At 38.1% G+C, this 13,162-nt stretch overlaps 1 protein-coding gene across 4 annotated transcripts in view; it reads left to right on the plus strand.

The window, feature by feature from the left end:
• LOC110048883 (transport and Golgi organization protein 6 homolog) overlaps positions 1–13,162 on the plus strand; it is a 15,782-nt gene continuing 2,620 nt past the window's right edge. Inside the window, exons 1-11 of one of the 4 annotated variants that reach the window (XM_089271681.1) lie at positions 1–1,372; positions 2,462–2,580; positions 3,034–3,196; positions 4,564–4,631; positions 5,446–5,552; positions 6,734–7,182; positions 7,640–7,869; positions 8,850–9,072; positions 9,601–10,002; positions 10,901–11,139; positions 12,514–12,627. In XM_089271681.1, the coding sequence (XP_089127807.1) occupies positions 1–1,372; positions 2,462–2,580; positions 3,034–3,196; positions 4,564–4,631; positions 5,446–5,552; positions 6,734–7,182; positions 7,640–7,869; positions 8,850–9,072; positions 9,601–10,002; positions 10,901–11,139; positions 12,514–12,627 (3,486 nt within the window). Of the gene's footprint in view, positions 1,373–2,461; positions 2,581–3,033; positions 3,197–4,563; positions 4,632–5,445; positions 5,553–6,733; positions 7,183–7,639; positions 7,870–8,849; positions 9,073–9,600; positions 10,003–10,900; positions 11,140–12,513; positions 12,941–13,162 lie in introns of those variants that run through there. The other 3 variants (XM_089271682.1, XM_089271683.1, XM_089271685.1) reach the window with 3 other exon arrangements.

Genomic DNA, 13,162 nt, shown 5'->3' on the forward strand with positions numbered 1-13,162 from the left:
ATGACACAGCAAATGACATCGCGTCGAGGCAGCAATATGGCCTCCGCTATAGAAGTTCTGTCATTTTTGCGTATTTTAACCTCAAATGCATCACAGGCAACGCCGGCAGAAAAAAGGAAAGAGTTTGACGAAGTTCTTTTATCAAATATGGAGCGATTAAAAGACGCCCTCGGCAAAAAGGGTCGTTTTCCGCGGTTGGAGAAACACTTTGAAAACCGCAATAGAGGTGAAGAATTATCTCAGGCATTCTGTGAAAATAAGGAGATTTGCAAGAAGGGAAACCTGGATTGTAAAAACGAAGCTAACGACTTGAAAACGGTAAAAGTAGACTTAACAAATGGCAAAGATGAAATAAGGTGGAGATTCGTAGAGATGTGTTTAGAACTTCTAAAACTGCTTAAAGAATCTTTGGTCAGTCTACTGGCTAGTGAGAAAAATAGCGACCAGAAGGCAAAACAGAAGGTTGAAAAACGAGGGAATGAAACCCCACCGTTGCCTGCGGATTCACTCGGTGTACATGACCAAAAGACAGTGCTGACAGCCATTCAATTTGTTGTTATTCTAGGAATTTGTCCTAATCTAGTTTCGGGTGTTGGTTTACCAGTAGAAATGAGATCAGGATCTGCTGCTGCACTTAACATTCACTGTAGTACCAAGAGTGAAAGACGTTTGTTTGAATGCGTAAACACACTTGTTGACTGTATAGCACAGCGCACGTTGAGTGCTCTGGTTTTGTCTAGACATCTTGGCGATATATTATCAGGGCTTCTGCAGATTTGTTATGCTCCCTTTTCATGTTATTCAAATGTCAAATCAAGCAAATCAGATTTGACAAGCTTGAAGCATGGTCACAGCGTCACAAATGTTTCTGAGAATTTTGGTGATAATGGTGACGAGGCTTGCAAAAATGTACCTGATGTTTCGAAGGATGACTTGGTGACTAAACCTTTGACTCACCATGGTTCTTGTGATCAATTACAGCCAAGTGATCTTTATATGTTAACTGCAGAACCCCCACACATGACGAGAAACAATCACAAATTATTTATCACTTCATGTGAAAGGGAATTGTGTGCTCAGAATCTTCAAAGAATTCTTGACCGTGTTTATCAGCCAACAGTGATAAGAGAGCTTTTGACGCTTCAGAGGGGCTCAATGAGTGGAGGGAAACAGCCGATAAAAAACAATTCTGAGAAAAAATTGTCTGGTGATAATGGGAAGCCAACTGGTAATCAAGGAATGAAAGAGTCAGTGTTGCCATCACAAACTCCAAAATGGATGAAAAATGTTTGCGGTCAACTTCTGTCTGAAAGGCTTATGAAACCAAATGGAGTGAAAGCTGTGTTACTCGCATTTCTTGAAGGATCAGCAGGTATTAAAGGAAGAGGTGTGTGAAAAAAGAACCTAAGTGACATCGGATAGACTGCAAGATTCTCCTAGCAAATTGCTTTTTGCTTCCCTCTACAAAAGAGAATTTGACATGAGATCAAGAGTCACTTAGGGCTTTTTCTGCACACCCCTTCATAACACAATATATATAATGATTGAATCTACATTTTATAATACTGAACAAACTTTTCTTGTTGTCACTAAACTGTATTGTCAACATATCACATTTTTATAGCTAGTTAAACTTTGATACAGTGAGATGTCAGCCAGTCTACTTGAGCAGACTTCCAAATGTGGCAAACACCACAAGATAATAAATATATTGTTAAACATATATATACAGATCATGTAGTCACCAGCAAAAGTATTTCACTGAAAAGCATGAAAAGTTAGTCGCCAGTGAAAAAAATTTGGTCGCATTGGTAACCTCAGCGGTTGCAACGTCAAGCTCTGTTGTCTAGTAATAAAGCAGGTTGTACAGATGGCCCTCTTAATTAAATACGGGATAAAGCTGAGTGTTTATGTTATAAATAAAGATGCACATTTTTAACAGGGAGCAATAGCCCTTAACAGGCATCCTTAAATAAAACTAAAAGTACGTGATGTAAGAAAAGTCCAAGATTTAGTAAATATAAATTATTATACTATGCAGATCTGGATGATAACTTGATGCACACATACATGTACATGCATGGCTTAGCAGTAGTTACATGTATCCCAAATCTTGGTAGTGCTATTTCAAGTATGGAAATTTTGCCTTGAGGTTAATGTGCTAGACTCTGGACAGAGTGGTCCAGGTTTGAGCTCTGGCAAGGGTCATTGTGTTGTGTTCTTGGACAAGACACTTTTCTCCCTCAGTGCCTCTCTTCATGCAGGAATTGCAAATGAAAATGCTGGAGTTAACCTTGTGATGGACTAGAATCTCTCCTAAGGGGGCAAAAACCAAAGATAAGAGCTGGCCTGATTTAGCAACTATAGGATGGTTGAAATGGAGACTTTAATCTTACGGAGGGTAACAGATCATGTAAAAGCAGAAGCAATGACAACCTAACAGCAACCTTTGATGTTGCAGGTGAAGTTACCAGCAGTAGCCCTGAATGGAAGAAGTGTGATGTAATTGCAAAAGTGATAGCAAACTGTCCAAGTCAAGCAAAGTCTGTTGAGGAGTATTATAAGTTGGTGTCGCCACAGGTGAGTTACAGCTTTAGTCAAGCAGTTGTTGCAATTCAAGCTAAAAAAATGAATGACAAACAATACATATATAAACGGGAAACCACACCAAAAAGTTACACATCAAGTGAATTCAAAGTTCTCACTACCAGTAATCAGGGGTTAGCTTAATCAGAGTTTGATTGAACAAGTTGGCTCTGAATGAAAAGTTGTCATGTAAAAGCAATTTGGCTTGTTATTATTGTGGTATGTTATGATTGCAGACTGTGAGTAACAGTTTCCTCAAATTGAAAAATCATTGTGAACAAAATTGCTTACCATTGTATTAAATGTGTGGTATGTATCCCCTGTTTTCATAGCTTGGTGTCTGTTACTAAGCTTTGTGGATCAAGGGAAAGAAAGCCCTGAGGCCATGACTTATGAAACATGTATAAACCTTGCTCAAGGTTGATGGGAGGAATATTTACTTAACAGGTGTTGCAGTTATTACGAGGAGAAACCAAAGGTGTTGGAAAATTGTTTGCCAGAGCTGCTTCAGCTATCATAAAGGAGATGTTAAGGCAATACCCTGAACTGGCTCAGAAATATGTCCTTTCTCCAATAATTGAACCTTTAGCTCAAACCACGTCAGATCCAGGTATTACACTATTGTAGGTCTTGGCTGACACACTTAAAAAATAATGTAACAGGCCCTTTGCACAATACAATCACATGGAATTAGAGCTGCCCTGCTGGATGGCAAACTGCACATTGGGAAATCCAAAACAAAGAAATTTTAATCTTGTCTGAGTGAGTATATGCTTTGTGTAAGAAGTCCCAGTGCACAATTTTCCATCCAGCATGGCAGATCCTATACCATGTGATTGTATTGTGCAAAAGGCCTATTAAAGTGTACATGTATGTATGAAACATGCAGCCGATGGGTGGTATCTTAAGACAGCCATCTACATATGTTCTAGTTTTCAATGACCTTAACAATGATTTCCAGTCCGTACTGCGCACTCTCAAGAGTTTGTTTCTTTTTTTTGTTTTGACTCATGTAAGACATCACAAAATGTAACTTTTCGCTGCTAGTTACATGAAGTTAATTCAACGTTTCATGTCTACCGCCATTATGGATGCGAAGCTTTTATGATTTGTTCTCTCTGGCATCACTTTTTTTTTGTAAACGAATTGTAACAAATTCATAGCTGTAAAAATCAAAGAAACTGCTGGAAAAAGAATTTAAATTGCCTCAAAGATAAGGTAAGTGGTTCATATCAAATATTATTGATTCATGTTCCATCAATTGAGACTCACAGACATAGCCCATTGCAAAAATGTGAGAGGACTGGGACGAGTTTCTTATATCGATTAGATTGAAAATCTAAACATTTCAACTGAAATGTTACACTGAATTAAAAGCTACCCAGTCAAGTTGGAGAGTTTTCAGCAGAAAATTGTCTAAATGGGAGCCTTGCGAAAGTTGCAAAATTCCATACAAACCTTTACAATTTTGTGGCCTGTCTACCCAATCCATACACACTCTCTATTTTAGGTGATATCATTTTGCCATTTTCCTCCTCTAAATACTTCTATTCTTGCTTAAGACTCAAATTTAGTTGATCTTTCATTTGAATATCTTAGTTTTTCGAACAAACAGAAAACAACCATACTCTTTCCCAGTCCTCTCAGGTTTTTGCAATGGGCTATTGTGGTGCTGAGACTGCGCAGTACACACCAGAAATCACTTTTAAGGACGGTTTTTTTTTTTGTGTGACATAATGTTTGGCATACTGTACTCTGGATCACTGCATTCAATAATCCCTGGATGTTCTGGAATATGGTCCTTTGCCCTAGTTGCAGTGCTTAGAACTGTTTTGGTTTTACTTGGGATTATAATAAGCAAAACAGTTTAAAAATCTTATGCAAGGATTTCTAGCAATTCGAGCTCTCTTGGGAGCCAAGACAACAAATTTTTAAAAGGAACAGTTTATGACTCTTTCTTTGATTAAACTTTTTTAGATGAAAAAGTTGTTGGTGATTTTGTTGATGAACTCACAGTTGTAAGATGTGTTGAAGATATTCACAAGGTACACATGTTTCAGTTTCCCTTAATTGTACTTGAAATTAACTTTATAGCATTATTCAAGGTAATTCTTTAGGTAGATCTGGGAAAATATTATGACTTTGCAAAGTTACTTTACATCATCAAAAATAGGTCATTTTGAGATGATTAATGTTTAAGCACGAATTTTCTAACATTTTTAAAAAAGTTAATACAGTGCAACCCTTATTAGATAGCCACTCTCAGGGAAATGGATAATGGCCCCTTAAAGTGCTACTATGATGAAAATCACCTCATTCATATCTGAGCCATTTTAAGACATAAACAAGTAGTCTGTACAAGAGTAAAAATGCTGTTTACTGTTTTCAAATAATTATCTCTTTTCGTTCCAGAGATATTCAAGTTTTTAAAATAAATAATATTATGCAAATTAGCCAAGTGATGACCTCATACACTCAACCAAATTTTGATCAAATATGATAAACAAGGATATCTCGGTCAATTTTTATGAGAAGTGTTTGATTTGTTATAGTAAGATTCTACAAGAGGTGCTCCGCAATAGTGACAAAAGAAAGAATGAAACATAAAGCTTCGACCGCTTCATATCCATAATAATGGTTGTTTTGAAACACTGTACACTGTCAGTAGTTGCAAAATGTTTACATTTTGTGATGTCTTTCATGAAACAAATCGAAAAACACAAGCAAACTCTCGAGGGTGCACAGTACGGACTGGAAATTATCTCTAATAGGTGTTCGACTGTGTATTGCAACAGAACAAGGTGTACCTCAATTTTTAAACAGACTTGGTCATTAATTACTTGATTATATGTCTTTTAGGTCTTTGTTTCAGGATCAGTTGATGATGAGTTAAGATTTTTGATGCCAATTGTCCATCCAGTTTTTGAACTCTTCTGTTTCACAAGGAAAGGAATTTCTCATCTAAGGTGAGCTTAGTCAAATGTCAGCATTCCATGATACATGTATGTGCACTCCACTGCCAAAAGGTGTAAAGAAAAATGCTTGTACCTATGTGAAATAATTTTGAAGTCTTTAGGGATCTTGTGCAGATTTGCTTTGAATTTGTTGGTGATTTTTATAGATCAGTGTCATGGCACTATATGTAGTTGACACCACTCACTTGGTTGCCATGGACATTTCTGTGTGGTGCGAGAATTAGCTTGACTTCGTCAATGTTGAGGACACTTCAGGGCTGTTATGAAGTTTTGAGTCACCTGAAGCCTTGTTCTCCACACCTGTAGCAAACTTGTTACTTTGTGGGTGAATTCTTTCAACAACAGACAACTTCACCCGCAGTATCAAGGGAAAATCAAGCATACTCAGCCGTAACAGGTGCTATGGGTTAGGGCCTGTAATGAAAACCCTGCACTAAGCTCAAGCTCATATACCGTTAAGGAGTTTGGTTTGCATTTGTCACCAAAAGAAGGACATCAACCCTGGACATTGTTCATTTCATTTTGTTAAAAGTACTTATTTAGTAGGATATGGCTTTGATGAACCGCACAATGTTTTTGAAGTTCATTATTTAATGTAGAAAATACATGTTTCAGATGAGGCATCATCCATTGTCAGTTGTACATTGTGAAATAAAATGAAAATATGCAATAAAATTAATAGTAAAACAAAGTGAGATATTAACAAGAATAATCAAGGATGCAGGTGCAAACCAAAAAAAAAGGGAAAACTATTTAAGCTAAGAATGTAGAGTAATTAGTATAAAAGGGATAAATTAAGATGTTTGGCCTGGGAATTTAAAGGTGGCTGCTCCTAAAGGATGTGCATGGCTTCCTTGATTTTCAATTGGAAGCTTGTGGAAGCAGAGTCAAGAATTTTAAAACAGTCTTCTGAACAAAGGGAGCAACAATTTTCAGAACTTCTCAGGTGTTTAAGGATGTGGAAATGTTTGTCAGAGGAGAGATGTTCACGGATGCGAGTAGTGAAGTGTCTGTTGGTTTCACCAACATAATGGGCACTACAGCCTGCACATGAAAACCTATAAATGACTCGCGATCGTAAATCCGCAGGGATAGGATCCTTGACCCCAAACCAACTCCTGATTATTTAGTAGTTAAAGATGTTTCAATGTTTTGATTTGTTTATTTTTCAGATCTGCTCTTCAAGAAATCCTTATCTACACACTAGAGAATGCTGAGCAATGTCAAACTCTCCAACTGTTGTATACTCTGGCTTTTAGAATGAGCCTGCCAGAGAATTTAGTTCTAACAAACTCTAATGCAGGCCACAAAAATGAGAAACAAGACATTTTTGTTCCTCTTATGTTTGACAAGTTTGTGTTTGCACATGGAGACGATGGCGGTGTGATAATTAGATGTCAAAATGATAATGCTGTTGATCATGGTTATGTTGATGACATCTTGAGGGATTTACAAGGAGCTGATTTGAGTAACAGTGAAGTGCGAGCATTGTGCATTGTGGAACTCTTAGGTGGTCTCAAAAAGGACAATGTTGGTGGAGACTTCTTTGTATACCTGATGCAGGAGTTGACAAATATCATATCAGACTTTTCAGATGATATGAACAATACAAACTCTGGAGGTACCGTGTCTGCTACTTTAATGCTGATGTTTTTTCACATAAATTTTTTGTCAGATGTGGTAAACTTAGTAGTCTCAAAATTAGGAAAAAGGGAGAACATTTTGACCTCTTTAAGCATTGCAATTACAACTTAAGAGTTGTACGGAAAAAGACCCTTAGTGACATCTGATAGACTGTGAGATTCTCCAAGCAAATTGCTTTATGCTTCCTTCCAGGAAAAAAAGGAGAATTTGAGATAAGATTAAGAGTCAGGGCTTTTTTCCACGCACCTCCAGTTTATTTTGGTGTCATAGAAAATTTAAGTAGTAAAGAGGTGAAACTTTCTATAGCTGTAACTATATGAAAAGTTATTCTTGTTTTGTATCTACATGAATGATAGAGTGCCAATGATGGAAAGGATATAAATTTTCCAAGTCACCTTAAGTAATGTTATTTTTACGTTTTTTTTTTTTTTCAGACACACAACACAGTCTTCTGATCCTCCATCTTATTGCACTCATGTGCGAGAGACTTGGAGAGTTCATTCTCAGAAATGCTTCACAGATGCTCATCTTCATAGAGTCTACACTGAAACGTGCCTGTGCCATTATGGATGCAGATGAGGACGGACTGGGAACAGCATTTGTTACCGAGACACTGACTATGGCCCTTGGGATGTTGTCGGCAATGCTGGGCGGAGCAGTTGAGGTGATCTTATGTGTTATCTTATCATTGAGTTCTCCAAATAATTCTTGGAACAAAGTTGCGTCAAATCACTTCCATTATACAGACAGAGAGCTAGGACAGTTTCGTATGTTGTGATTTTATTTCTGCTTCTGCTTTAAATTTTTCAAACCTAGTAGTTTTTTGTTCTCTTTACATCCACACCACTCTCAGTTCCTACACTCCCCCCCCCCCCCGAGTTCTTAAGCCCACCCTTCCCTTATCAGGATCCCATACAGTATCACCCCAGCACGATTTTTTGTATTATTAATTTTTGTACTCATCTACATTCAAACACCCAATCTCTGACTTTGTAGTCCACCTGTATCTCCACAGTCTAGGCCTGTGATGCAAGCAATGTGATCATCTTTAATTTTTTGCCTCTGCTTTAAATTTTTCAAACCAGTTTTTTTTTCTCTCTCTTTACACCCACGCCACACTCAGTCCCTGTACAATCCCTCCCCCTCAGCCCCTAACCCTACCCTTCCCCACCAGGTTCCCATATAGTAACAACTCCCCCCCCCCCCAGCAAGATATTTTAATTTATTATTTTGTACTCATCTAGATTCAAACACCTGATCTCTGACTTTGTAGTCCACCTTTACTTCCTGTGATGCAAGCAATGTGATCATTTTTAATCTGAGAATTTGGTAGTGCATCAAGACAATATCACTATGCTGATAATTCTCTTTATTCTCATCACCTGTTTGCTTGATAGTGTAAATGTTTTGTGGTAAGAAATTAGATTTTTATCTCCCCTGGAATTTCAGGGGTTAATACACTGTTGAGGTGTCTGGAAGATAAAATACAATCACAATATAACACACTTTCTACTGGGATTCTCTTGCAGCACATTTTTGGGTCTCAAAAAGGTCCTCAAAGAAGGAACAATATACACTATAACCAGGCTATGAACTGGCAATCATATGGATACTGTACATTCATGTACAATTGATTTATTGCAGATTAAGAAAGAGCATCAACCTCTTGTTCAAGATCTTCTTCCTTTGCTGGAAATGCTAGCTGAACAACATCCATCAGAAAAGATCAAGGATATGGCTTGCGATGTGCGGATTGCCATAGCAACACATGGGGCAGTGTGGAGTCACAGAATGAACATTGCCGCAAAGACTTTAGGGCAGGATTCTGAAACAGTAAAGGTTGATTCAAGGTCTGCAACAACCAAAGGTAGTTATTACTAATAACAAATCTTCCAAAGAGTGATGAACACCGTACAGATTACTACATAATTTTATTTTGTACTATTCACATGTACATATTGGTTACACGTCTGTCAAAATTATAATACATAACAACAAAAGGAAAAAAAATATGTAGAAATGAAACTATTTACACAAATTAAGAGCTACTTACTGGTGAATTATTGTATTTCTCCTTAAAAAGTTATTATCATTACAAAGTGGGGCTGCCAATGCAAAATTTTGTTGATTTCATATTATTTTTCTTACATCAATAATTGAGTATTGGCATTCATCCTGTTGAATCCTGAATCTTTTTCAGGCATTGTTTTCACAACAGCTTAACTTGTGTACATAACTGTGATGATTATTCATGTCTTTACATCTTTGTGCACATTTCAAATTTATAAAGATCTCTCATATTTTCACTGTTCCATAAAATTGCTTGCCACTCAGTAATAATGGTTTTCAAACTTCCTCGAATTATGGTCTTTTTAAGTTATTTTTTAATCTCCAGTAGGAAAAGAAAATGCTCATCTAAAAGAGAAAATATCTTCATCCACTCAAGGAAAAGCTTCCTCTGCATTTGATGAAGCATTCTCCCAGCTCTGTGACCCCTTGCTTCCTGTGCGAGGTCATGCCATGATACAACTGGCCTTGCTTTTACGCCAGAGAGATCCCAAAGCTGTGCAAGCCACAGATACCTTATTGAAGATTTTTCTGGAACAGCTATCACACGATGACTCGTATATTTACCTAGCTGCTATTCAAGGACTTGTCTCATTGGCTGATGTAAGGGCTGATATGGTTATGCCACGACTTGCTTGTGAATTTGCTATGTGCCAGACAGAGGCTGGAAATATTGCAGTCAGGACGAAGGATGTTAATGAGAAGGGTTACTATAAACAAAGTGAAGGAGGTTGGTTTGGTGTTTGTTTTGAATAACACTATACATAGTGTACATGTATGCTTCTGAGATGAAAACATTGATCTCACACCTACATTGTACTTGTGTCTATGGACCAATTTCTCACTCACTGCTGTCATGCCATAAACTGCCACTTATAAGCCCCTCGGTTATCGGCCCGTCTACCCGTAAACCAAAAAATATATCTGGGTTTATTAAGCCCTCTGGATATAAGCCTCCCTCTAGCCTTCCTTGTTTTGAATTTGTTTTGTTATGATGTTTTATTAAAGCTTAATTACCAGTAAATGAAATTTAAACCTATAATTCTGATCAAAATGTGCAGCTATAGCTTGTTTGGAAATGTTTTTTTCTTTTATTCTGGTTATAAGCCCCCTCGGATATAAGCCCCTCCATTTATAAGCCCATCTAAAGCCCTTACAAAGTTGTATAAGCCCAAGGCTTGTAAGCAGCAGTTTACGGTATGTGAGCTATTTATGAGTCGTAACTGGCACACTTTAAACAAATATGTAACCTCAAATTATTGCAAACAAAGAAAATCCCATGGAAATGATGACCAGTGTATTTTCCCTAATTCTCCAATTTTCCATGGATAAGTGCAGGTGACTGCATTGTGTTATTAAGCCAAACTCATCCTGAGATTGGGTATGGGAAATGTGTTAAACATCTTTGGAAATCTTCAGAACACCATTGTAAATCTTCGGCCGTCTTTAAATATGGATGTGAATATGACCATTATTTCGCTAATACAATCTTCATGTGAGGTCAGTAAATGTGTATTCCATCACATGCATCATGCAAAACATCTCTACGAGTCCTATATCACACTGTAAATATTAAAAATTGTAATGTTGCAGTTAATCGTAGAACATGTATTGATAACATTTTGCAGTTTCACCCATATCAAGCCAACCTGTCAGATCTCCTGAACAAAGAATGAAGTTAGGAGAGGCTCTGGTCCGAGCCACCAGGAACTGTGGTGAACTGGTACCTAAATATTCTCAGCATCTTTTATCAGCCTTGTTGACTGGGGTGAAGGATCCTGAGCCTCTGGTTCGGGCCAGCAGTCTCTCCAATCTTGGTGATGTCTGTCAATTGTTGAGGTTCTCATTGGGTCCAGTTGTACATGAGGTGGGTAGTTCAAAATAGAGATTCTCCTAACTGGTATCTAAACATTCTTTTTAATTAAGTTTCGAGAATATGGTACTGTGTCAAGATAACATTCTGTAGTTGATAAATTTCTCTATTCTCTAGGACCGGGTTGTTCAAAGCCTGATTAAGCTAACCCAGGATTAGCAAGAATTGTGGTTTTAGTTTTGTAACTTTTCAGTGAGGTTTTCTGTTATAGACTTTATATTGTTTGTCCTTCAGTTTTGAGCTCGATTAATCGTGAAATATTCGAAACATAAAAAGTTAAAAACATTTTTATACAAGAAGAGTTAATACTTTTGTTTACTTTTAATCCGGGGTTAGCGTTAACCGGATTTTGAACAACCCGGCCCAGACCTGTTTGCTTGTGCAGAGCCAGTGTTACACCAGTCAGTGGGTTTATTACTGTATTTACTTGTAAAGTGTCACATTTCCGCTCGGAATATTAGTCTTAAACACTTCTAATCAATTTTTGAAACTTTTCTGGGTGAGTACGACCTCAGAACCCTTTAGTCGATAATGGAGGCCTATGTTGTCCAGAATCGCTCTCCTAGCGACAATCAACTTGAGAGCCAGGCAAACTCAACATACACATGGCACCTGGGGCCCATTTCTCGAAAGCCCCCAAAACTTTTCGGGCCCGTAAAGCCATAGTAAAATCTCGAACCTTACAATTACAGAGCTGTTTTATTCACATGTTCTTAATGTGAAGAGAGGTTTTTTTCATACAAGAAGTTACAGGTGCATACACTTCTGCATTTTAAGATACAGATGAACTGAAAATGGCTTTATGGGCCCGAAATGTTTCTGGGGTTTTTGAGAAATGGGCCCCAGGCCAGAATGAGCCCAGCCCAGACTGGTAAGGGAAAGCCTTCTCGTCACAGCACCATCCCTGCCCCCCCCCACATGTACTTGGAACCATCCCTTTTCTGTACATCATGTGTTCACAGTTTCACTCTGGTATTGGTCTCAGTGGTCTGTAACCAGCTAACAATGACAAGATTACAGTTTTACCAATAAGTTAAACACCAAATACACACAGTACTCAGTCTGAGTTGAGACTTGACCCATTTGGGGCCACTTCCATGGGAACATAGCCAAAATTGCAGTCCCAAAATGGACTGTTCTAGGTGTTCACACAGGGCCTGCCCAACTGGGTTGAGAAGTTTCAAACTTTGATGTGCTTTCTTGCAGGCTAAAAATTGGTACATTGGGACAAAAGAGCCCAAATGACCCTGTTTTTTTTTTTTTTTTTTACTTCATTCATTAGGAAGTGGTCCCGTACGCCTAAGTTGACTGTTTATTAGCATGCATAGATCAATATATCAAAAACAAGACCTTTTCTGTGTTTACCAGATTTTCAGTTGCGTGTCAGCAGTACTGAAAACTGACAAGTCAGCAGAAGTCAGGGGTGCTGCAATACTAGTCATTACTTTAATACTGCGTGGACTGGGGAAGAGCATAATGGAGGTGAGTTCATTCACCAATCAAAGTGAAGACTTGGTCTTTTCAGCCAATCAGGGGACATCATTTGCATGACCCTTCCCACACTTATCACTGGAGCCTATGCACAACTATGTATGTGTGGCTTTGGCTGAATAAATTACGTGAGAATTCCATTTTATGTTTGTGTTAGTAGCAAGACCTCCAACAAAGGAAACTTTTGCTATCTGGGCAACAGAAAACTGTAGTCTATCTGGCCAAACTATCCCATCTTGCTGGAGCTTATCCTGGTTTCCTTCACGTGAAGCGGCTTGGATTATTTCTGCTTCCCCCTGGATGGGATCCTAGTCCATTGCAGTGTTACTCTCTCTGCATTGCATTCCCCAGTAGCTTTTACACACTGGGGTAGAGAGACCCCCCTTTAAAATCAAAGTGCATAGCCTAGTCTGCAACACAATGATTCTGGCCCTGGCTCAAACTATTAGGCTGCAATGGGAGAATGGTGCTCAAAATATCTAATTAGCATTGGCTGATTTATGGCTTTGAAGCATGGTTCATGAAG

This window comes from Orbicella faveolata, unplaced genomic scaffold (genome assembly GCF_042242905.1).
Source record: "Orbicella faveolata isolate gen_17 unplaced genomic scaffold, um_ofav_v1 contig_34, whole genome shotgun sequence".
Lineage (NCBI taxonomy): Eukaryota > Metazoa > Cnidaria > Anthozoa > Scleractinia > Merulinidae > Orbicella > Orbicella faveolata.